At 34.6% G+C, this 25,263-nt stretch overlaps 1 protein-coding gene across 1 annotated transcript; it reads right to left on the reverse strand.

The window, feature by feature from the left end:
- Nucleotides 1-16,949: 16,949 nt before the first annotated feature.
- LOC112728051 (inosine-5'-monophosphate dehydrogenase) lies at nucleotides 16,950-22,678 on the reverse strand. Its single transcript, XM_025778025.3, has 6 exons — nucleotides 22,374-22,678; nucleotides 19,966-20,751; nucleotides 19,418-19,870; nucleotides 18,741-18,920; nucleotides 18,098-18,355; nucleotides 16,950-17,224 (listed from the first exon to the last, which is right to left on the reverse strand). The coding sequence occupies exons 2-6, from the start codon at nucleotides 20,512-20,514 to the stop codon at nucleotides 17,153-17,155; spliced, it is 1,512 nt and encodes a 503-aa protein (XP_025633810.1). The 5' UTR covers nucleotides 20,515-20,751; nucleotides 22,374-22,678; the 3' UTR covers nucleotides 16,950-17,152.
- Nucleotides 22,679-25,263: the final 2,585 nt, after the last annotated feature.

Raw genomic sequence — 25,263 nt, forward strand, 5'->3', positions numbered from 1 at the left:
ATTGATAGTTTAAAACGGTTGCTAAATTATTATTAATTTTTTATTTTTTGTTATATTTAGTGATAATTTTAAATCACAGTTAAATAACAATGAAAAAATATTTTGAATTTTATGGCGGTTTTAAACCGTCGTAATCTCTCAGGCCAGATTTTAATTTTTTAATTATTATATAAATTAGTTTTATCATAATAATAATTTATACGTATACAAATATTACAATATAAAAAATTTTCTTGTTCCCAAATAGAATTCTACAAAAATACTAACATTGTATTTCAAAATATAAATTCAAGCAATAATAAATTTTTAGTATGTTTTCATAACATATAAATTCAAATAATATAGCCCTAACATGTAAAATTAATAATAATTTCAATCATAAAACTTCTTAAGTGTTGAATGATTTATTTTGTTAAAGTATATATAACTAGCAACACAAGAAGATTTTAATTTTTACTTTGCACTGGTGATTCAAAACGGAGATGGCTTGAGTCAGTGACATATTTTAAGTGTCTCTGTTTCCCCAATTTCTTCTATTAGAAAGACATGGGTATTTATATAAGAGTCAAATACTTTAATTAGTAATAAAATAAGAGAGAACAGTCCTTAATTGACTCATACATAGAAATATTTAGAAATGGGATTAGGGTACTTTGAATAGTTGAAATTATTCTCATCCAGCAATTGGAAAAATTGTTTTCTTGAATGATGAATTAGAAAGTGAAATTGACATGATTGAAGAAAAAGTTTTACTGCCCTTACTGCTGTGTTTTTTTTTCCAAATCAGAACTGATATAAAATAACTTCTTGAAAAATTATAAATGATCAACATTTTTTATTTTTGTTTTATATTTGGCTAACGCTAGTCAATTATATATATATATATATATATATATATATATATATATATATATATATATATATATATATATATATAAAAGTATTGACCAAATTGGAGTAGTAGTCTAGAAAAGGTATAACGTATAACCAAAATATCTAATAGAAATATCTGCCTTTGAACTCAAATATCAGATACTAAAAGTGATAAGAGTCATTAAAGTATGCAAATGCAATGCATGCTTGCTTTAGGAAAAGTGGACCGTGCATGCATGGTAGAACTAAGGATGGCTGACTTTTATATTATTTGTTTGTCAAATTCTTTCTTTCTCTCTCCTATTTTTTCTTAACTTCTACTATTTCTGTATTGTGTGGATAAGTACCTAAAAAATTACAATAAAACATGTTAGAGATCAATAATATATTTATAAAAAAGGGAGAATTTGTTAGCGTACGTCTGTTTAAATATTGTTCGAGGAATGAGTATTGAGAGAGAAGATGGAGTATATATTCTGTTTATTGATGCAAAGAATTGTGATTATTATATATATATATATATATATATACTACTGCTCTGCTGCATGGCTCTGCTGCATGTGAACTTAGTGCAGGACTGCAGGCTCTCAATTAGTATTTTTAATTTAACTAATTATGGCTAATTTAATACCCTGGAGTATGAACTAATAAACATCACAATTATTACAATCTGTGCTTGATGGAAAATTTTAAAGTACTTGCTAAGTGTTTCAAAATATTTAAAGAAGCATGACCTAAGCGATTGTCTCATGTATGTGAAGTGCATAAGTTTATTAGACCATGAAAATCGAACTCATCATTGAACCACTTTAATTATTAGTTTATTAGTTTAACCAGTTTCGACTATGGTTCAACTAAAAAAAATTTTTATAATAAAATAATAAATAAAATATAAATAAATATACTAAAATATAATTATAGTCTAATATAAATTTTAAAATATCATCCAAATTAAAAGTACTATATAAATCACAATGTTATGATCTTATTTAAATACAAATCCAAAGGTCTAATAACAAAACAACCAACCAAACACAACATGCTAACATCTAAGTTTGTCATCAATCATCAAAATCCACTATAACTTGCTACAGATTTGCTTCGTTAATATCATCACCTTCATTTTCACTACTTGGACCAGAAAAATTAAGTGGTACAATATAAAATGTACTATTACTATCACCACCACCACTTTGATCTAAATCAGCATCAATATCATCTAACAAAATATATAATACATTATCAATAAATTAATGATTAAGGTTATTGTAATAAATAATCAGAAAATAAACTGTAATACTCACGAAGCAAATCTTTAATATTACTAGAAAGATCAAGTTCTTTTTGAACAACCTCTTCCGTCACTCAAAAGTCAACCAAATCAATACTTTCATAATCAATTGGATTATATTGTACCTTTTGCTTTCTTTTTTTGTCTTTCCTTCCTAACAAATTAAATACAATAAAACCTAGTATAACATATTAGCTACACAAAATCTAATGATATGAAATGAAAGTATGAAACATATATTACCTAGATTTAAGACGCAAATTATATATAACATACACAATATTATTTAGCCTATCATATTCTAATTTATTCCTTTTTTTTTTGTATGAATATGATCAAAGAAACTCCAATTCCTTTCACACCCCGAAAAAGTAGATGCTTGGCTAAGAATGCGAACTGTCATATTTTATAAACATGGAGCAGAACCACCAAACAACCACCACCATTCATCTACAAGTTACAATCCTATAACCCAACTATTAGTTATCAAATTAAAGAAATAAAAACATAAAATAAGTTACTCTCTTAAACAGATATTCTTACCAGGTTGAAGTCTTTTTGCAGCTCGAAAAACTTTAGGTCCATCAAAGCTTTCCTTTCGATCTATATACAAGTGTATTTCTTTCATTGCCTCAATTGAATCTAAATTATTAACCTTATAATGCAATCTAACAAGATCAAGTAAACCTCGCATGACATCAAGTGCTTTTTTTATAATTTTCATCGAAAAAAAAAAGCAGGATTCAAGAAATAAGTCGTTGCATAAAGATTTTTTTCCAAATATTTGTCCCATCTTGAATTGATAATCTTTGTATAAATCTGATATGCACTCTTACTACGCCTGAACATTTCTTTGATTGTATTTTCTGCCCTCATCATACCTTCATAGACATATCTCAATGATGGTTTATCATCAACATCAATAATCCTCATCAATTTTAATCAACGGACTCACAAGTTTACATGTAGTAAAACAATCATCCCAAGATTTGTTGTCTAAGAAAATTGCACTAACAGCTTTACCATTAGCACTCCTTCCTAATTTGTTTCCGGTAAAGTGTGTATCCACAGCCAATGCTTGTAAATTCGCTTTTTACTCAAAGATACTCTTTAATGTGATGAAGACAGGAAAAAATGAGTTGCACCTGGATGAACAATCTCCTTTCAAGTAGTTCTTTGTCTTAACCAGGACAAGAACACCGTATGATTATACACAAACACTATAATCTTCGAAGCACGTGATACAAGGTTAGAAATATGCAACATGCTGCTTATATCTTTTAGAATAAGATTCAAGTAATGAGCAGCACAAGGTAACCAGTGGATATCCTCAAATTTTTTATTGATAAGCCTACCAGCAGCAACATAATTCGCCACATTATCAGTCATTACATTACAATATTATCAGACCCAATCCATTCAATCACCTCCGAAAATAAGTGACACAAGCTTGAAGCATTTTTTTTACCACAATTGAAGCATCTATAGATTTTACAAAGAACAACCCTTTCAAACAATAAACCAAAAAATTAATCAACGTTATTTGCCTTTGATCTATCCAACCATCTTCTATGAGGGTACATTCAATTTCTTTCCAAGCAGACCTATAGCTATCAACAACTATTTGACACTCCCTTTTGAGATCGGCTAACAAGTGAACCCTCAACTTATCATAGAAAGGACCTTTATAACCAGGCCTAATGTCAGCAACACTATCCAACATATCATAAAGAAATGGTGACATATTCGCATTGAAAGGAATCCTACAATTTGAAAGCCATCTATTCACTCACCTATCAACATCATGAAGCGCCTCTTTGTTTTGAAACACACTTTTCAAATTTGGTTGACCTCATAGAGTTGATCTTGGTGCAAACATAGGAGGAATAATATTTTTTGCTTTCTTTTTCGGATCGCCTCCAATCATCTGCTTAGTTGGTAACTGACTCGGAGTTTATTGTTCTTTTTGCACAATTGATTCGTCAATAGCATCATCAATCTCATCATTACCCTCTTCATTAAAACTTACTTTCTTTTTACTAGTTTTACTTTTTTGAATCTCCTTCAATAAACCTTCCATTTGTTTTTCTACGTCATAAGGGACTTTAGAACACTTCTTAATATCTCCACCTATCCTTATCAAATGCTTTTTCATTTTATTAATTCTCCCTTTCCCAAAAGTACTCAGACAAAATAAGCATTGGTAATGCGATTTTCTGTTTATTATTTGTAAAGCAACATATCTCAAAGCAGGATCAGTTTACTTCTGAACATTAGAAGTTTGTGGTTGACTATCGTTAGATCCAAGAAGAAGAGAAGCTTCATTCAAAGTAACAAGATTCGAAGCAAAATTATTCTTTGCATTATTTTCCTAGGTATTTCTTGATTGATACTCTCATCCATACCTAAAAATTACCATCAATCCAATAATAATATAATTCAATCTAATAAAAATAACGCAGCAACCTATAACAGCAGCATTAACAGCAGCTAAATTAAATCTAACAACAATATAATATTATAATCCAATATAACAACAATTATTCAACCAATAATAGCATGCAAATTCACAAATTAATTAACAATTATTCAACCCATAACAAATTCACAAATTATTTAACAATAATTAATTAATTATTCAACAATTATTATTAAAAAAACCTAGAAGCTAGAAGGTAGAAGCATAAAGCAGAGGGAGAACTAGTTCATAGAACTGACTTGTAGAACCACGTGATGCCGGCAACGGTGGAACAGAAGTGCGCGATAGAGGCAGAAGGTGAGCCCGGCGATGGTGCTTCCAGAGCTGAAACAACGACGATGGTGGAGAGCTGTACGATCGACGATGAAGCTCCAACTTGCGACGACGGCGAGAGCGGTCCAGCGGCTGGACGGTTGTGACGGAGACAGCTCGCCGGCGGTGATAGGAACGACGAACTCGAGGGTGAAGAGAGGGAAAAGGATTGATGCACCGTTGTGCTGGGTTGGGTGGGTTGGGACTTGGGAGACGTTGGGTTATGCTTAGGGTTAGGATCTGAATGTTTAGTGCCTCCAAAGTGAACAACACGGTGGCGTTTTGCTGAAACTTCAAAAACTGGCCGGTTCACAGTTCGATTCGACCAATCGATTTCCGGCCGATTTGGCAGTCCAACAATGGCTTTTTGATTGGGTGGTTTTGACATTAATCCGAACCGGTATTTCCATTGGTTCGCAGTTCGAACCGATTTTCAAAACCTTGCTTAACAAACTTTGGAATAGACATGGAAGAAGTTGATAACTGCAACACATTAGATGGGAAATCGGCCTTTAGGATATAAAGTATTTGGTACAGCTCACCCTTCCCAATCCTCTTTGATGAGTTGCTGCACTGAATGGTAAATGAATCAGAACCGATATTAATAGTAAGCCATGTATTGGCCAAAGGATGAAACTGAGAGAAGATTGACACGAAAATTGGCAACATATAACACATTTTTTAAGGTAATATTTGGATTTATGATAACTGATCCTATGAGATTAGCATGAAAAATTTTGATGTGTGAATAGAAGAAAAGAGTGACAAATCATATGCTATATGAATGGTGATTCCACTATCCAAGATCCATGAATCTTTTGAAAATTTTGACCTTGACAAGGATGTGTTGTTCATACTTGCTAGAGTGGATACATCTGTGGTTCCAACTGAGGAGATTTCTTGGATCTTCTGATTGTTGAGTAGGTTGAGCAATTGTTGAATTTGTGAAGAAGTCAGATTAAGTGAAGGAAATTGATCTTCATCTTTCTAAATGGGTTGAGAGGTTGCCACATGATGCACCGTTTGCTTGGTTCCTCTCCCCTTTCTATAATTTGGTGGAAAACCATGAATTTTATAGCATTTATCGATCGAATGACCAAGAATGCCACAATGTGCACAAAGGGGTCGATATTTCTTTGTGGAGCCTCTACCGCGACCTTGAGCTTGTATTGGGTTCTGGTTTCTTGTGAAGAAGGCTACCTGATTTTGAATTGAGTTATTGCTGGCTACAAGAGCTCTGTGTTTCTCTTCTTGAGTGATGAGGGACATCACTTTGTTGATGACTGGTAATTAGGGTTCCATGAGAAGAATCTGACCACAAATTTGTGAGAAAGATTCGTCTTGACCCATGAGAAAATAGTTCACATATTCAGCTTATACAAACTCTTACATTGCTCGAGCATCACCACAATTGCAGTGTGCAAGTTTGTAAGAATTCAATTCCTCCCACAAGACTTTGATTCAAGTGAAGTACTGAGAGAAGGACATGGTTCCTTGATGGAAATTCATCAATTTGCATTTCAATTCGAACACGCGAGGACCATTGCCGTGTTAAAAGCGCTCTTTCAGGTCGTTCCACAATTTTGCAGTTGAGTCTATGTAAACCAGGGGAGGTGGTGATCTCTTTCGAGACCGAGTTCAAGATCCACGTGCTCACTACATCATTCACACACTGCCAATTTTGAAACACTCTGGTTCAGAAACTGGATCTGGTGGCAGAATCGAACCAGTGATGAAGCCAAACTTGCATTTGGCATTCAAGGATTTCTACATTACGTGACTCCATGAATGGTAATTGTCTTCAGTGAGGTGTTGAGTGACAAGAACCAATCCAGGTTGATCAGCGGAAGAGAGGGCAAATAGATCAAACGCCATTAATGCATTCGAAAGAATTTTTGGTGATACATGAGTTGTTGAACTAGAGGACACAGGTTGAGCCATGGAGTCTCAATTGTTTTTTTTTTTTCGAGACTCATTGATCGGAATTGAAGCTACAAAATGGTGCAGTAATCAAATCTCATCAAGATCTATTGTGTGATCCAAAAAAAAGAAAGAACGAAGGAGAAAAAGGAAAACAAAAATTAGGGAAAAGATGCAGAAAAAATTTAGAGTGTAGAAGAGTCCAAAAAGCATGAGCAAAAGGTTCAAAAAGATAAAAGAATTGTGATTATTGTATGTACAATTTTATTTATATATATATACTTCACATAAACATAAACTTAGTGTAGAACTCTCAATTAATATATTTAAGTAACTATGGCTAATTTAATACACTGGATTATGAGCTAACACACTTTAAGGAAAAAAAAAAGTATTAGTCATCTAGAATTTTTCAATGAGTTGAAAAAGAGTTTACTTTAAGAAACAATGTGAACAAGAAGCGGTAACTAGTTGAGTAATAGGTATAATGGCCAGTATAGAAGATTAGACGATTCATACTACTAAGGGGTTTGTGTAGTATTTAGGCTGTATGTGTTTGGTAGGAAGTATTGGGACTGAAATTGAAGGATTGGAACTCAATATTGTACTTAGTAATTAGAGATTGAAATTAAAATTTTAGTTTTGGGATACAAAAATTCAATCCCTTCCATATCTCCAGAGAGTGGAGACACAAGGGACTAAAAGTTTTGGACACAAGGATTCAAACTTTACTGATATTTCTTTTCTAAAATACCCTCAATCAAAATTTGAAAATTCAACTCTACCCCTTTGATGAAACTAGTTAGGGCATTTTCCTTCGTTCTTTCTCTGCACATTTATCCTCCTCAAATCGTAACCTCATCATCGCCACTAGAATCAGATCGTCGTTGTTGTCGTCATCAGAGTCGCTATGACTTCATTCTTCATTACTCTCTTCTCCTTCTCTTCTTCCTCATCCCCGCGCCGCCAATATTTTCTCGCCTCTCGAATCCTTCTTCATCCTCTTCTTTCTACACTCGTCTCGGCCGCCTTGGTTTTGGCATGTCTATCACCGTCGCCACTGCTTTTTCCTACGCCATTTTTAAAGAGAAAATTGTTACTTTTCATCACCACCGCAAGAAAAAGACATGCTTTGTTGTGAATTTTGAGTATTTTGCAGATTTAAACGAGTTGTATGAAATCAGATTAAGAAATAACCATATTTCAATTAAACTATTTGAAATGAAATAAATCATAAAACCTTAAAACTACTGGACCGAAGGAGCTAGACGAGGTTATACTCAAAAATAATTACAAGTTTTGAAATAAACGATTTATATCAAAACAAGTCGTACGAAATTAGAACTATAAGTTTCAAAAATGATTTGTATTAAAAACAAGTCATTAAGCCGCAAAACAACGACTACAAGAATATGGCCGATTAGCTACCACGAAAAGAGTCGTAAAATCATCGCTAATCTGACGCAAAATATAATTTGTGACAAATTAGCTACCGCCTAGCAACTAATGCTTTTCTCGCTAATTACAAGTCGCAGATCAGTGAGACAAATACAACAGTTGCTATTTCATCGGAAAGTTTTTTAGCTACCGAATAGATAGTCGCAAATCCATCACTAAAGTAAAAGCGAATTCCATAGAAGAAATAGACTAAATGGTAGTCGCTAATTAGCGACAAACTCTACTGCAGCAGACTCGTCGCTAAATGCAAGCTAACTTCGTAGACAAAATAAAAAGCTTAGTTGACGGTAATTAGCGAGAAATTTTTTCGAGCCTAACTCGTCGCAAGTTTTCCGCTAATATGATCGCAAATTTGTCGCGTTTTGTAGCAAATCTATAGCTAATCTTTGAAAATCCTTAATCAAATTTGTAGGAATTTTATCGATAAACCAAAGCTATTCTAAATGAAAAAGTAGAGTTATGAAGTAGTCGCTAACTTTCTAGGAAATAATATGTAATCAATTAGTTGCAATACTATCGCAAAATGTCATCGCAATTTCCTTTTAAACTAGTAACAAATCGATAAATATCTCATAAATGTTTCATGTGCAATAGAGTCTTTAATTTATCACCATCATCAACAGCGAATATGTCACTAATTTTTCTGTAATAAATATACTAAATAATTTCTTTAAATAATAAAAATTATCTGTAAACAAAATATAGATGTAAAGACAGTTGTACCAAAAATATGAGTTGTAAATAATAACTCGAACTAAATATAGATGTAAAGACAGTTGTAAATAATAACTCGAACTAAATGAGTTGCATGAAATCCAATCAAGAAATAATCATGTCTCAAAATAAGCGATTTGTACCAAAAACAAAGTCGTGCAACAAATCTACAACCTCCAAAACAACTCGGTATAAAACGAGTTGTACAAAAGAAAAATAAATTTCAGAATGGTGATTTGTATTAAAACAAGTCATGCATCCTCAAAACAACTCGAACTGAACGAGTTGTACGAAACGTTACAACATTCAAATCACATTGAGTCAATTGATCTTCCTGGCTTCAGACCTCAAACTACTAAACAACTTCTCTACAGCTCAACATTTCGACTTGGTCATCTAATTGCTCGAGTCCAACTTCGTAAAGCTCGACCTCGAGCAGGGGCACTGTTCATGCACTGACCCACAATTTAGCTAGGCCCAAAACGAATAAAGCCCAACCTACAGAAATCATTTCGATCTACACCTACCTGACCTCATAGAGGTCGGACACAGTGACATGAGTCTAGCTCTACTTATCTAAATAAGTAACTAACTCTTAAGATATCTCCTATTAATCTAGAAGGGAGATCTCAACAACATCCCTAACAAAAGGGAACGATTATCCACCATCAAAGGTGGAACTACTCTAAAAGGTGGTTATCAATTCTACTATAAATACACTAACACCCTCAAGTTTATTCATGTTGGGAAAACTCAACAAAGGTTCAAAACAAGAACCTGTCTAACAGCGGAAGCACCAAAAATAATTTTTCCACAACTTGTGTGATTAAATAGGCAATACCAAAGATACTCCAAGCAGCAAATATAATGGCAAAAATTAAATAATCAGACACCAGAATTTTAACGTGGGAAAACTCCCAAAAGAGGGACAAAAAACCCACGGGACCTTGTCCAGTAAAATCTTCCACTATCAGAATAATGGGTACACAAACAGTCTTCCTAGTGACACTAGGGCATCTCAACAATCAACAAAATACATCATCAAAACTGATGGGATCAACATAAACCCTCCACAAAAGTGGGTATCTCAAATCAGGCAAAAGAGAAGGCAATACAACTAGCAAGTTATATCCTAATGTTCATCTCTACACCAGAAATAACATACTAAAATTTCATAAGAAATGGAGCAAGTTTACTAATTCAATTGGATCAAAATTGACTTGCCCTTTTTCCCCAATTTCTCTTCTCTCTCGTCGAAACCACACTGCTACTGCGTGCTTGCTTTCTTTCATTCAAAACAAGAATAAAACTCTTCTCTCTCTCTCCCCGTGGCTCAATGCCACTTTCTTTATTTTTTTTTTCTTTTTTTTCTTTTAAAACTTGTGGGCCCCACTTGGTTGGGGACCTACCAACAAATCTCCCCCTCACCAACTCAAGTGGGGATAGACTGCTCCACCAAGCCCGCCTTCTCTTTGCAGGAATCAAACTTCACTACAGGTAAACTTTTAGTCATCATATCTGAACCATTATCATCAGTATGGATCTTCTCAAGTACATATGACTTCATCTCAAGCGCTTCACGTATCCAATGATACCTCACCTCTATGTGCTTCGATCTGGAATGAAACGTCGGATTCTTGCTGAGATGGATAGCACTCTGACTGTCACAAAATAACACAAACTTCTCTTGACTGATGCCTAACTCTTGTAGAAATTTCTTCATCCACAAGAGTTCTTTAGAAGCTTCAACAACAGCAATGTATTCTGCCTTTATAGTAGACAAAGTAACACATTTCTGAAATCAAGATTGCCACGACAAAGCTCCTCCTGCAAAAGTAATCATATAACCAGAAGTAGACTTTCTTAAATCAAGATCCCCAGCCATATCTGCATATGTGTAACCATCCAACACAGGTTGGCCACTCCCAAAGCATAAACAAACTCTGGAAGTACCATTAAGGTATCTGAGAATCCACTTCACTGATTGTCAGTGTTCCTTGCTAGGATTAGAGAGAAATCGACTAACAACTCCAACTGCATGAGCAATATCCGACCTGGTGCAAACCATAGCATACATCAAACTGCCAACTGCAGATGCATATAGAATCTTTTTCATTTCTGCTTTCTCTTTCTCACTTGTAGGACATTGCTGCGAGCTCAGTTTGAAATGACTAGCAAGTGGAGTACTAACAGGTTTGGAATTACTCATGCTAAACCTCTCTAAAACCTTCTTAATGTACTTCTGCTGCGACAACCACAGTTTTCCATTCTTCCTGTCACGAGTGATACTCATGCCAAGGATTTTCTTTGCAGGACCCAAATCCTTCATAGCAAAGGATTTGTTCAATTCTTTCTTAAGACTTTCAATCTTCTTAGTGTCATGACCAACAATCAACATGTCATCAACATAAAGCAAGAGAATTATAAAATCACCATCAGAGAATTTCTTAACATACACACAATTATCAGAAGAAGTCTTACTATACCCATGACCTTCCATGAAGAAATCAAACTTCGTGTACCACTGCCTTGGCGCTTGCTTCTGCCCATATAAGCTTTTCTTCAACTTGCATACAAGATGCTCCTTTCCTTTAACCTCGAAACCCTCTGGTTGCTCCATGTAAATTTCTTTATCTATGTCACCATGAAGGAATGCAGTCTTCACATCAAGCTGATCAACCTCTAAATTCAGGCAAGTCGCCAATTCAAGCACAACTCGAATAGAGGACATCTTCACAACTGGAGAGAAAATCTCCTCAAAATCAATACCTTTCTTTTGCTCAAAGCCTTTCACAACCAATCGAGCTTTGTACCTTGGCCGTGAGACATTTTCATCCGCTTTCAACTTTAACAACCATTTATTCTTGAATGCTCTCTTACCTTTTGGCAACTTCACCAATTCAAAAGTATGATTCTCATGCAAGGATTTTATTTCTTCTTGCATGGCCTTCAACCCGTCTTCATTATGCTCATCAGACATAGCTTCCTGGTAGCTCTCTGGCTCCCCAGTCTCAATGTTCATCACATACTCATGAGGAGAGTATTTTTGAGAAGGATGACGCTCTCTAGTAGATCTTCTCAATTCAGGCTCAACTGGTGGTTCAGGTGGAATTTCAACATCTGGTGAAACTTTTGCATCTGGCATCTCAGGTTGAGGTGTAAGTTCATCATGCAAATCATCACCAACATTATCAACTTGTAAATCTCCCCCATCAACAGGAGGTCTAGTGGAAGGATCAGGTTCATCATTAGCAGAATGTCTAACAGTTATTGGCTTATTTGTCTTCTCAAGATCTTCAATAGTTTGGTCTTAAAAAAAAATCACATCTCGACTTCTAATTATCTTCTTGCTCACCAGATCCCATAATCTGTAACCAAAGTCTTCGTGACCATATCCCATGAAGATACACTGCTTTGACTTTCCATCAAGTTTAGACTTTTCATCTCTTGGAATGTGAACAAAAGCCATGCAGCCAAACACTCGCAAGTGACTATAGGAGACATCTTTCCCTCTCCAAAATTTCTCTGGAACATCACCATTAAGTGGAACTGAAGGAGAAAGGTTGATCGGATCTACTGTAGTTCTCATCGCTTCACCCCAAAAGGATTTAGGCAACTTTGCATGAGAGAGCATACACCTGATTCTATCATTGATAGTGCGATTCATTCTCTCTGCAACTCCATTATGTTGAGGAGTCTTAGGAATCGTCTTCTCAAGCTTGATCCCATGTCCTTTATAATACTCTTCAAACGGACCCTTGTATTCACCACCATTATCTGCTCGAACACATTTCAATTTCCTTCTTGTTTTTCTTTCAACACTTGCATGAAAGTGTTTGAAGATACCGAGCACCTGGTCTTTAGATTTCAAAACAAAAGCCCACACTTTTCGAGAATAATTATCAATAAAAGTAAAAAAATATGATGCACCACCTAGTGTCTTAGCATCCATAGTACAAACATCAGTGTGAACTAAATCTAGAACATATGATCTCCTATGAGGTCCAGAATTATGAAATGATACTCTAGCATGCTTTCTAACAAAACAATGAGTGCAAGTATTTAAAGTTGTACCTTTCACTGGAAGTGAGTGCTTCTTGGCCAAGACGCTTAGTCCTTTCTCGCTCAAGTGACCAAGACGTATATGCCACAAATTAGAAGAGGAATCATCAGCTACATTCACCTCTTCTTTGCACAACTTTGCTTGCAACCGGTAGAGAGTAGTGAGACTATTGTCTTCTCTAGCAACAATGAGAGCCCCTTTGGTAATCTTACATTTTCCACTACCAAAGGAAGTGAAATACCCCTCTTGATCCAATGCCTTCACTGAAATGAGATTGAACCGTATATCTGGCGCATGCCTAACATTCTTCAACTGTAGCTTGCATCCCATATTGGTTTCAAGCCACAAATCACCCATACCAATGATATCACACACTCCTTTATCTCCCAATTTGATCTTGCCAAAATTTTTAACAGTATAAGAAGTGAAAAATTCACGCCTCGGAGTGACATGACATGAGGCACCAGAGTCCATAATCTAAGTGGAATCATCACAAACAAGATTCACATAATTTTCATCATATGTGATAAGAACATCTTCATAAACAATAGCAGCAGTTTCTTCATCACTATCTTTACCTTTGTCTTTGTTTCTTCCCCTTGATTGTTCTCTTTTCAAGAACCTACAATACCTCTTGATATGCCCCGGCTTGCCACAATGGTGACAAATGAACTCCTTTTTTGGCTTGTACTTTCCTCTTGACTTGCTTTGACTCTCTGACTTATTAGAACTGTGAGGTTTTCTACTTTGACTTCTCCCCCATGACTCTGAAACAAGTGCTTTTGACTATGGGGAGGCATTAGTCAAACCTCGCTCTCTTCTTTTGGCTTCTTCATTCAACATGCTCTCTTTAACCATTGCTAACGTCAACTTTTCATTTGGAGCTGAGTTAGTCAGTGTCACAACCAGAACTTTCCAACTATCAAGCAAAGAGCTCAACAACAACAAGGCTTGCAACTCATCATTCAAAGTGATCTCATTATTTGTCAGTTGGTTCACTGTCTCCTGAAAAATGCTCAAGTGCTCCGGCATTGATTTACCTTCATCATACTTCATATTAACAAGCACCCTAATCAAGAATGCTTTGTTTTGCATATTCTTCCTCTCATATAACTCCTTCAATTTGTTCCACATCTTCTCGGCATTCGTTTCGGTGTCAACATGTGGATACACGTTAAGATCAAGCCATTGCCTAATCAAAGCAATTGCCTTCCGATTCAGCTTCTTCCATTCAGTATCGGATTTAGTACCTTTGGATTTATTCCCCTCCACAGGATCATACAAATCCTTGCTATATAGCATATCTTCCATGAGGGTCTTCCAAATTGAATAATTTTGGGAATTCAATTTGACCACTTTGTTGGGAAAACTCAACAAAGGTTCAAAATAAGAACCTGTCTAACAGCGGAAGCACCAAAAATAATTTTCCCACAACCTGTGCGATTAAATAGGCAATACCAAAGATACTCCAAGCAGCAAATATAATGGCAGAAATTAAATAATCAAACACCAGAATTTTAACGTGGAAAAACCCCCAAAAGAGGGACAAAAAACCTACGGGATCTAGTCCAATAAAATCTTCTACTATCAGAATACTAGGTACACAAATAGTCTTCCTAGTGACACTAGGGCATCTCAACAATCAACAAAATACATCATCAAAACTGATGGAATCAACATAGACCCTCCACAAAAGTGGGTATCTCAAAACAGGCAAAAGAAAAAGCAATAAACTAATAAGTTATATCCTAATGTTCATCTATACACCAGAAATAACATACTAAAATTTCATAAAAAATGGAGCAAATTTACCAATTCAATCGGATCAAAATTGACTTACCCTTTTCCCCCCAATTTCTCTTCTCTCTCGTCGAAACCACGCTGCTACTGCGTGCTTGCTTTCTTTCATTCAAAACAAGAATGAAACTCTTCTCTCTCTCCCCGTGGCTACTTTCTTTATTTTATTTATTTTTTCTTTTTTTTTTAAATTTGTGGGTCCCACTTGGTTAGGAATCTGCCAACAATTCAAAACCCAATCTATTAAAAACTTGCCTAAAACCTTTCCCTAAACCACATACATTCTTATCCGTCGTAGTGTTAATAATTATATATATAATATATTGTATAACAAGGAAGTGTAAAAAAGTAAAAAAACTAACAAGCCAAGGCTTCCTTTTAAAAGTTGGCTACCGCCACTTCCAATTTAATTTTAGAGAAAAACTCAAAACAGTTCCTGACAATTATTTCGAAAGACAACGAGGACCTTGACAAAAAAAAAAATCCAACCCGACCCCTAACAATTACCTCGAAAGAACAACGAGGCCCCGTGCCAAAAGAAGTCAATGTTATTTTTTTTTCACATAGGCTAATTAGTCCCAAAAAAAAGATCAGAGGCCGGATTAGGTGTTTTTTTTCGTGGGACCTCATTATCCTTTCGAGGTAATTGTCAAGGCCGAATAGGATATTCACTCTTTATTTTATTTATTTATTTTTGTTCTGTTTTACTTGCTTTGATCCTTTTTAAATTTATTTTTTCTTTGTTGATTTAACTTTACTAGTTCAATCTCTTTCTCAGGTTCTTTCTTTTACTCTAAAATCATTGGTTAAATTACAAATTTATATATAAGTTAATTAAATTTAAGTAATGTGTATAGTATTTTTTATTATCTAATATTAATATTGTATTTTTCATTTTGTAAATTTTAATTTTATAACAACTTTATATATTTATTTAATTATTATTGGATCAAACGATTCAATTAGTGACCCACCAGATGAACCATTGATCTAATAATCCAATAAACTTAGCCGGATTAATTACTGGTTCAATTTTGATAACTTTAACCAAAATAGTATTCATTCTAATTTAAATTTTATAAATTGAATTAAAAATGTGATGAAATTATAAAGGTTTACATAGTACCAGAAACGTGTATTAATAAAATATTGCCAGAAACGTTTTTGCGATGAAAGTTTTGATTATTTATTAATAGTGCATTACCAGAAACGTTTTTACTCATTTTCCCCTTATTTTCTAATGGGTCAGTGATATTAGGTATTAGACAAGATTGTTTGTATTGTTTTGTAACATTTTTTCATGAATAGTTTTCTTAAAAAAATCACTGCATATTTCATTGTAAATTCACGATTGTTCATTGCTTTTGTTTTGTTTTCATATTTTTATCTACTATAATAACATGCAAGTATAAGAAACGCACCCCATAAAGTTCAATAGTCATATATTAAAGAACGGTTTCGCTACGTTACTAACAACATATCTGCCAACTTCTACCAACTCTTATTTATAATTGTATTTTATGGAAGTGTGTTCGTAGATGTGTCTAATAAAAATGTCTTTTTTATAGCTGTATTTAATAGAAGTGTCTTTATAGATATATTTTCTGGATGTATCTCTTTATATATGTATTTAAAATATATTAATTATTAGACACATCCACGAACACACTTCCATGAAACACAATTATAAATAAGAGTTTGCAGATAATATATTAGTACCCATACTTTTCCATTAAAGAAATACAAAATATCACAAATAAAGATATCCATTTCGTTGCCTTTCGACCCGTTTGGCCAGACAACTGAGTCTGAACCATGCCATTCTATTTTACTTAGCTTATTAAAACGACTCTTTTTGGTCACTAATAAAATTTCAATATGAGAAGTTTTATTTAAAAAAAAAATATATGTAAACCTAATGAATTGAAGATAACAAGAAAATTTCCCTTGAAACCTCAAATAGTACTCCGGAAGTATTGATTAGCACAAAAAAGATAACCAACTAAAACATCTATTTAAAATACAAGACAACAATGACGGAATTAAAACCCGAAGAAAAATTTAAAAATAACTCGGATTAATCCCATAAAATCATGGTGTGGCCACCATCATCCACAATGTTTCGATTTCTAATAACATCATTGGCAGCAACTTGTGACTGCCCGAGTAACATTTTATGCCCTTTTTTAAACGTACAACAATAATTTCTACCACGGCTTACAACCATTTTGGATGGTTTCATACTTCAAAAGTATTTCTTTTCATAAGAAACCAGACCATGGATTCCACCTTCAACCTGCGCTGCTCCAGTCCGGACCTGAACAGAGCATACCAAGTATTAAGAAACAAAGTTGAGTAAATCCCCCCTTTGGTCTTAGCAAGTATTTCAGAAAAACATTAGTTCAGAAAAAGCTTATAAAATTTATGAGGAATGCTAGGGGGCTAGCAATTTTGGTGTTTTGTAACCATCAATTGACCATCAATAGTGTCTTTAATGGTGAGATTACATCTAATGATGGAAAATCACTCACTTTTGTTTTGATGGTTAAATGCTGGCCAGAAAACACAAAAGTTGCTGCCCCCTAGACTTTTCCAAAATTTATAATACCAATCTTAACGAGAATATTAACATAAACCATATTTTATTGTTTGCCCGAGTTAATTCCATGACTACGAGGTTGCAATTGCAGGCAAACACATCTGATTCCCCTTACACAATTTAGAGTAAAGTGTGTTTTCAGATAGTGCTTTTCTCCTCTTGTGATTTTCAATTCAAGATGCATGTTCGTATAGAAAACACTAGTATTTTTTGAATCCTAACTTGTATGGGAACAACTCTTCCGAACAGAAAGAGAACAAAACCTAAAATATGAGGTAAAATAATTGCCTGCTTCTGGAACACATTTACAAACCATTCATTTCAATCTATGATGTTAGGAAGTTGTACGAATCTAAAAATGCCGTAGGGAATAATCTCAAAACATCCATTAAATGTGTTCTAGGAAAATGCAAAAATTTAACACAAATGTTTTTTACTCCTTTTCCCTTTGTTTGGTTTGAAAACAATAAAAATAATTAAAAATAAAAAACCCCTGTAGAGAACTACAGTTCAAGGGTAAATGGTTGAGAAAATAGGAACTAGTGTATTTAGTGCAGAAATGATGAAGATAACAAGAAACGATAACCGTACCTCTAGCCTTAACACCTTGGATCTGAGGAGGTCATGAGCAGACTGCAGAGAGTTGGCACCGATATCTTGAAACCCTTGCTTGACAGCTTGCATGGTGTATGGTAGGAACTTCAAAACAGAACCCTTATCTTTAACAGCTCCAACAACCCCCTGAGCAATTTTTAGTTTTGCAGTGTCACCCAAATATCTTTGATCACTTCCTTTAGTCATAGCTTCTAGTGAACCCATTCCTCTATACTTCTTGACTCGTTGACCATTCTGGTGAAGTAAAAATCAATTATGCATATTAACCAAAGGCAAGGAAGAAGAATAGCTCAAGATTTTATTTGTTAGAACTAAAATGGCCAAGTCAAATATCGAAAACATTGCAATCTTTTCACTTCAAGTACACCAAGGACTTGAAACAAATATTAATCATGAATTCCCCCAAAGTTTCTTCCCAATTATTCATCTACCATTTCAGTGTCAATGCTAAATACAAAAACAAATAAATATATAAAAATATTTTTCCTCTGAGCATAGAGTTTTGATGCTCTTACAATTTCATCTTTTTTCTAAGCAGTAAATTTTCTTTTATCATCACACTGCTCCACATTATATCACAACTATTGTTGCAGAGCCTGACCCAGTTTTTTATTCATACCTGATATTCATAAGCTCCAGGAGCCTCGTTGCTACCAGCTAAGAAGCTTCCCATCATAACTGTTGATGCTCCCAATGACAAAGCCTTGACAATATGCCCAGAGTTTGAGATGCCACCATCGGCAATCACAGGAACACCGCTTTTATACGCAATAGATGCAACCTTGTAAACTGCAGTTGCCTGAAAAGCATGAAGCCAATATTAATAACTTAGCACCTGCAAGCCAGAACATATAATTGAGAACAGGGCAGAAAGCAGGGCTGAAAATTCCCAAACACTTAAATGCAATATTAACAATCTATACAAAGTCAAAACTACTTAAACTTCGTCATTCCATAAGAAAAACATCACCATCTAAAGCAAAATGCAATCCCAATCACTGAATACTATTCAATAAGTCAACACTGTTCAAACAAAATGCAATTCTAATCATTGAATAAGTTAATACTGTACAATCCTTACAACTGAGTAGCAAGACCTCTTCTGCAATTAAGCTCAACCTAATCACTGAACCAAACCTTCTCAAAACGTAACAACCATCCAAATTTATCACAATCTAAACTCATATCTAACAAACAGCTCAAAACTCCAGGCCATCAACAAACACTAACACAGGCAGCAAAGATCAAAGATAACACCAAATTGAAAAATAAAATAAAACAAAATAACGTTCATACCTGACCACGCCCAACTGCACAAACCTCTTGTGTGGTGCAAATTGAACCAGACCCCATACCAACCCTCAATCCATCAACACCAGCTTGGATCAGATTCTCAGCCTGGTACATAGTGACCACGTTCCCACCAACCACATCCAGTTCCGGGTACACCTTCTTCACATACTTGATCATCTCCAATTGGTAACTAGAATTACCCTGTGAGCTGTCAAGAATCACCACATTCACCCCAGCCTTCACCAAGTGCTCCAACCTCTCCTTGTCTTGCTCCCTCGTCCCTATTGCTGCCCCAACCATCCATTCCCCGTCGGCACCCAACGACCCTGGCCCTGCCAGCTTTGGGTACCCTTTAACCTTCTCAACATCATCCTTGGTAACCACATCAACCACCTCGTTGTCCTTCACCAGCCCAACGAAATTCGCCTTCTTCTCCTCCAAGACCTTGTCAATTTCCTTCAAAAAGTACGGGAGGCAGAAAAATTTAGATAACGTAAAGAAAGACAACACCAAAAGATTTTATTTAATGAGAGCAAAGTATTCGTCCTTGCCTTCAAGTCATGGCTCCAGGGCACCGTAATAGGTGTCGAGGGAGCCATGTAATCGCGGACTTTCAAGCTCTTGTCGCTTTGATTCATGTAGTCTTCTTTTGACACGTAGCCAAGTAGCTTGGACTTAGAGTTGCCAGACTCTGTGACAAGGATGAAGGGAGAATCGGCGAAGTCGTCCGGGGAGTCAATGTAAGCTGAGGGAGGGAGGAAGACCGGGTGAGAGAGGATGGGAACGCGGCGGGACTTGGCGGAGCGGATGACGGCGGCCTGAGTGGCGGGGGAGATGTTGGAGTGGATAATAGCGATGGCGCCGAGAGAGGCCATGGCAGCGGCCATGGCGGACTCCGAAACGGTGTCCATTGGAGAAGCAACGAATGGGACAGAGAGAGGGACGTTGCGGGAGATGCGGGAGGAGAGATCGACGGCCTCCGCCGGAAAGTCGATGTAGTGAGGGAGGAAGATGACGTCGTCGTAGGTGTAGGAGAAGCCCTGGTTGAATAGCTTCTCCGCCGTGAAACCGTCTTCGATCGGCGGCGGAGTGAAGTCCATGGCAGCGATGGCGATGGTGGTGGTGGTTGTGGTTGCCGGGGAATATTAAATATTAAATAATTAATAATATAATAGTCACAATGGATAGGCTTTAAGTTGTTTCGTTTGCGTGGGTGAGCACTGAGCAGGGAAATGAGCAAGGTTGCGAGAACCGAACCAGTCAATGAACAGGTAAGGTAACTGTTCACTGGTTCAACCGGTTTAATTAAAACACAATAAATGAAGATATCCCAATACCTGTTCCAAACAAAACACAATAATTTATGTCAGATGCAAGGAAATGCATTGATGCCACAAAGATATCCCATATAAACCTTTAAGAATTATAGGAAATTTTCCTTAAAGCAGGTACAAATAGCTCTTGAGAATGATATCTTACAACTTCTAGCAGAAAACACATATTTAAACAAAATATAAGGACTAAACTTTCAGTATGAGAAATAAATCATTGTAAAATGCAGCAGAAACCATATCTTTAAGTTGACTGTAGTAGAACCTTGTATGCAAAAAGCAATGGTGTAATAATGGTGCTTATTATCAACATAAATATCACCAACTAAGATGAATCAAATGTGGCCACAACTTTCAAAGCAACTGAAACTTAAACCAACGATTGTAATTCTGAAGCTGCTTGGATCGTGCTAGTAATGATGGCAGGAAAGAAAAGTACTGAAATTGCCAATTCAATTATTTTGATCTATTACAACCAAATCATGAAAATATTCAGAGATACATGTGAGAACTGGAAATCAAAGCATACCGTAGAAGTTACAAAAATGAGAGGGCCACAGAGGAGAAAGGAGACACAGCAAAAATTATTAACAAAACTACACAGTATTATCACAGTGCTTAATTTATATGAGATGCAAGGAAATGCATTGATGCCACAAAGAGATCCCATATAAACCTTTAGGAATTATAGGAAAATTTCCTTAAAGCAGGTACAAAAAATAAAGGTTCTGAAAACCGAACAGGTCATCGAACCGCTCGAGTTACTGGTTCATCGGTTTAGAGGTTCAACCGTTCAACCGTGGTTCGACCGAAATAATGAATTATAATAAAATAACATATCAAATTATAAATAAATATATATATACAAATTAAAAGTATAATTCCAATTAAAATCTCATAATCACATTTAAATACAAAACATGAGTCAAATATAAAAAAACAAATATCAAATGTCAATTTACATACGTATAAAATTTATAATATTATATGAAATTTAAGATAGTCACAAGAAACAAAAAAATTCATTGAATTAACCAAATCAATAATAAATATTCGATCATCTACTTATCTAGTTAATTGAGTTAATTCAATTCATCTATTTCTTCGTTAAAAACAAAGATGACAAATTTATTTCTTCTCTAACAAAAGACCGATCATAATGAACAAATAGAAACTCTGAAAAACTTTTAACAAAATTTTCAGCATAATTTTAATAAAGATTAACAAGATTTTCAACTGATCACAATTTTAGCAAAATTTCAACACAATGTTAACAAAGATTAACAATCTTTTTCCAAAAATTAACCAACAAAACCAGCAGTGAACTAATCATTCAATGATTCAATCAACACCAAGAATACAGTGTTCAGCTTCAGCAATCATCAATCACAGTTTTAGATCTAAAATCAGTAACAACAGAAATTATATGATTGCAAATTAGTAATTACAGTGAAGTAGCATTCAGCAACAACAGAACCAACTGCATCAACTAAAAAACTTCATGCCAACAATAACTTCAGAATCACAACAACAATAACTTTAGAATTCAATTTCAGAACACAAACTCAGCTCAAAATCTTAAAAATTAACTAGAAAATAAAGATGAAACAGAAGAAGACGTGACCTACCGGTGAGACGCCGAGGGTGGAACGGGGGTGACAGAGTGAGCTCGGAAAGAGGAAGGGGAGTGACGGCGACGACAGAGGAGACGGCGACGGAGCTTCCACACGCGACGCCTATACCCAGCGAAGAAGAGTGGCGATGACAACGAGCAGGGCTAAATTTCCCTTCAGTTTCAGAGAGGAGGGGTTTGGGGTTGGGGCCGTATTAGATTTTAGGGTTTTGTTGTGTTTTTTTTTCTTTTAGCCCATAAAACGAAAACTTTAAAAAAAAAAAAAAAACTGTCCGGTTCTATTGGTTTACCAGTTAACTATCGGTTCAACCGATTCTTTAGCTGGTTTTCACTAGACAATTTATGAGATTAACCGAATTAATTTAGTGACCGATTTTTAATTAATTTAATTAAACCGATCGGTCCAGTTCAATTTTTAAAACTATGGAAATGAGCGAAGTGGGGGACTGAAGTTGCTTTTGGGGCTTGGAGTTTATATTTGGTCTATGCTATACATCCAAACATTTTTCCATCCAAGTTTTATCCAAGTCCAACACCAACAAAAACCACTCTCATTAAAAAAGCGTCATTACACGCGCTTTATCTTCTTCTCCTCCCCTGCGCTTCTTCTTCTTCTCCTCCCTTGCGCTTCTTCTTCTTCTTTTTCTTCTTCTTCTTTCAAATACACGCATACGTCATCTTCTTCTTCTTTCAAATTCACGTATACCTCCTCCTCCTTCTTCTTCGTGCAGGCAGATTCTTCTTCTTTTTCTCCTCTTTCATTATCGTCATCACCAACAACATAAATATTATTTTTTTCAATTAAATTGAATAGAATGCAATTGCTAAATTGAATTGAATTGAATTGAATGGACGCAGGTGTTCTGAATTGAATTGATAATTTCTAAATTGTAGACAGAGGTGTTTCGAATTTGATTTTATATAATGGATTATGTTTCGTTCAATCAGTACTATACAATTATTTCACCATGAGTGCGTGCTCGGTTCATTATGCAAAAAGCTGTTCGAATTTGATTTTATATAATGGATTGTGTTTCATTTACTCAGTACTATACAATTGTTTCACCATGAGTACGTGTTCGGTTCATTATGCAGAAAGTTGTTCGAATTTGATTTTATATAATGGATTATGTTTCATTCACTCAATACTATTCAATTGTTTCACCATGAGTACTGTGTTCGGTTCATTATGTAGAAAGCTGTTTGAATTTGATTTTATATAATGGATTATGTTTCGTCCACTCAGTACTATACAATTGTTTCACCATGAGTACGTGTTCGGTTCATTATGCAGAAAACTGTTCGAATTTGAATTTATATAATGGATAATGTTCTATTAATTTAGTATTATACAATTGTTTCACCATAATAACATGTTCGGTTCATTTATGTTCTGCACAATTTAAAACTCCTCCTCCTCACTTTCTACTGCTTCTTCATCAGGGAGAGAAGGAGGAAAAGACAAAAAAATACAGCAGCAACAACAACAAAAGAATGACGATAAGGAGAAAACACGTGAAGAAGAAGGAACACGAAAAAAGAAAGAAGAGAATGAAGAGGAGGAGGAACGTTAAGAAGAAGGCGAAGAAGAAGACGCTCCGTGCGTAAACAAGCGTGAGAAGAAGCAGAAGAAGAAGAAGCGCAGCGAGAAGAGAAAAAGAAGAGAAGAAGCGTGAGGAGAGAAAAAAAAACGAAAAAAGCGTGTGGTCTAAAATTGTTTGAATGAGCTTGAATACCAATATTGTTTGAATGTGGAGAATATCTCTTTATATTTTATAGTTGACTATGCTTTTCACTCATTCCTGTCCTTCTTTTCACTTGAATTATACAAATACATTTATGACAAAATCTAATCAAATTAAAAGTTTAAAACTAAAAGGAAGATTCATTCAAATGCTTTCTAAGAATATTAGTTAAGAAAATAAAAGTAGGTAGTCTTGTTTTTATTAATACTTATATAGAAAACTTTAAAAATTCATATGAATATACTATTCATTTGTATTTATGAATATCTAAAATGTTGATAGTTCTTCTGATAAAAAATAAAATTAACGTTGTATTCATAAAAAATAAATTTTGCTAATAAATTATAGCTCAAATGGCATAGTCACTTCGTACTTATCTAAAAGATTGCAAGTTCGAGTTTTTTTATTTTTGGTAATAAAATAAAATAAAAATAAAAAATAAATTTCAATGCATAAATTTTTTAAAGACTAAATTCTAATCCAATTCTACTCTAATTTTTAACCCTTGACCACCGGCATTTTTTTGGTCCACCCCTACCTATAGCTACAAACAGTAGTTCAATTACAACACAAACATAAAAAATAATGGATTAAAGTTTAAGATTAGATTAGAATTCTACTCTAATTCTTAACCCTTGACCATCGCCATTTTTTTGGTCCACTCCTACCTATAGCTACAAACAGTAGTTCAATTACAACACAAACATAAAAAATAATGGATTAAAGTTTAAGATTAGATTAGATTAAACTAAAAGAGGATATTTTAAAAATTTTAGATGATATTGTTGGATTTAGATAATTTTATTTATTAAAATTTATTTTTTACAGGAATAATATTAATTTTATTTTTTTTATGAGCAGTATTATCAGTACTTTAAATATTTATAGATATAAATATAGTTTATTTAATTTATATATTTTATATAAACGTTGAAATTATAATATCTTTAAATTATACTATTAAGACACACTTAACAAAATCCTTAAAAAGTAATATAATTTTTGAAGTAATAATATTTACTCTTTTTTTGTAATATTGTGAATTTTCTTTTGTTAAGAAGTATGTAAAATGTAAAATATTAAGATCAACTTTGTATCATAATCCTATATTGGTTTACTTCTACATAAGGCTCCAAAAAT

The sequence above is a fragment of the Arachis hypogaea genome, chromosome 12 (assembly GCF_003086295.3).
Source record: "Arachis hypogaea cultivar Tifrunner chromosome 12, arahy.Tifrunner.gnm2.J5K5, whole genome shotgun sequence".
Lineage (NCBI taxonomy): Eukaryota > Viridiplantae > Streptophyta > Magnoliopsida > Fabales > Fabaceae > Arachis > Arachis hypogaea.

Bases quoted from the DNA above. Each gene is read 5' to 3' on its own strand.
- LOC112728051 (XM_025778025.3), bottom strand. From the start codon at position 20,514: ATGGACTTCACTCCGCCGCCGATCGAAGACGGTTTCACGGCGGAGAAG. The intron at 18,921-19,417 runs GTATGAACGTTA...CATGCTTTTCAG, and splicing joins GTGCAGTTGGGCGTGGTCAG to GCAACTGCAGTTTACAAGGT. The intron at 17,225-18,097 runs GTACGGTTATCG...TGCTCTGTTCAG, and splicing joins CCAAGGTGTTAAGGCTAGAG to GTCCGGACTGGAGCAGCGCA.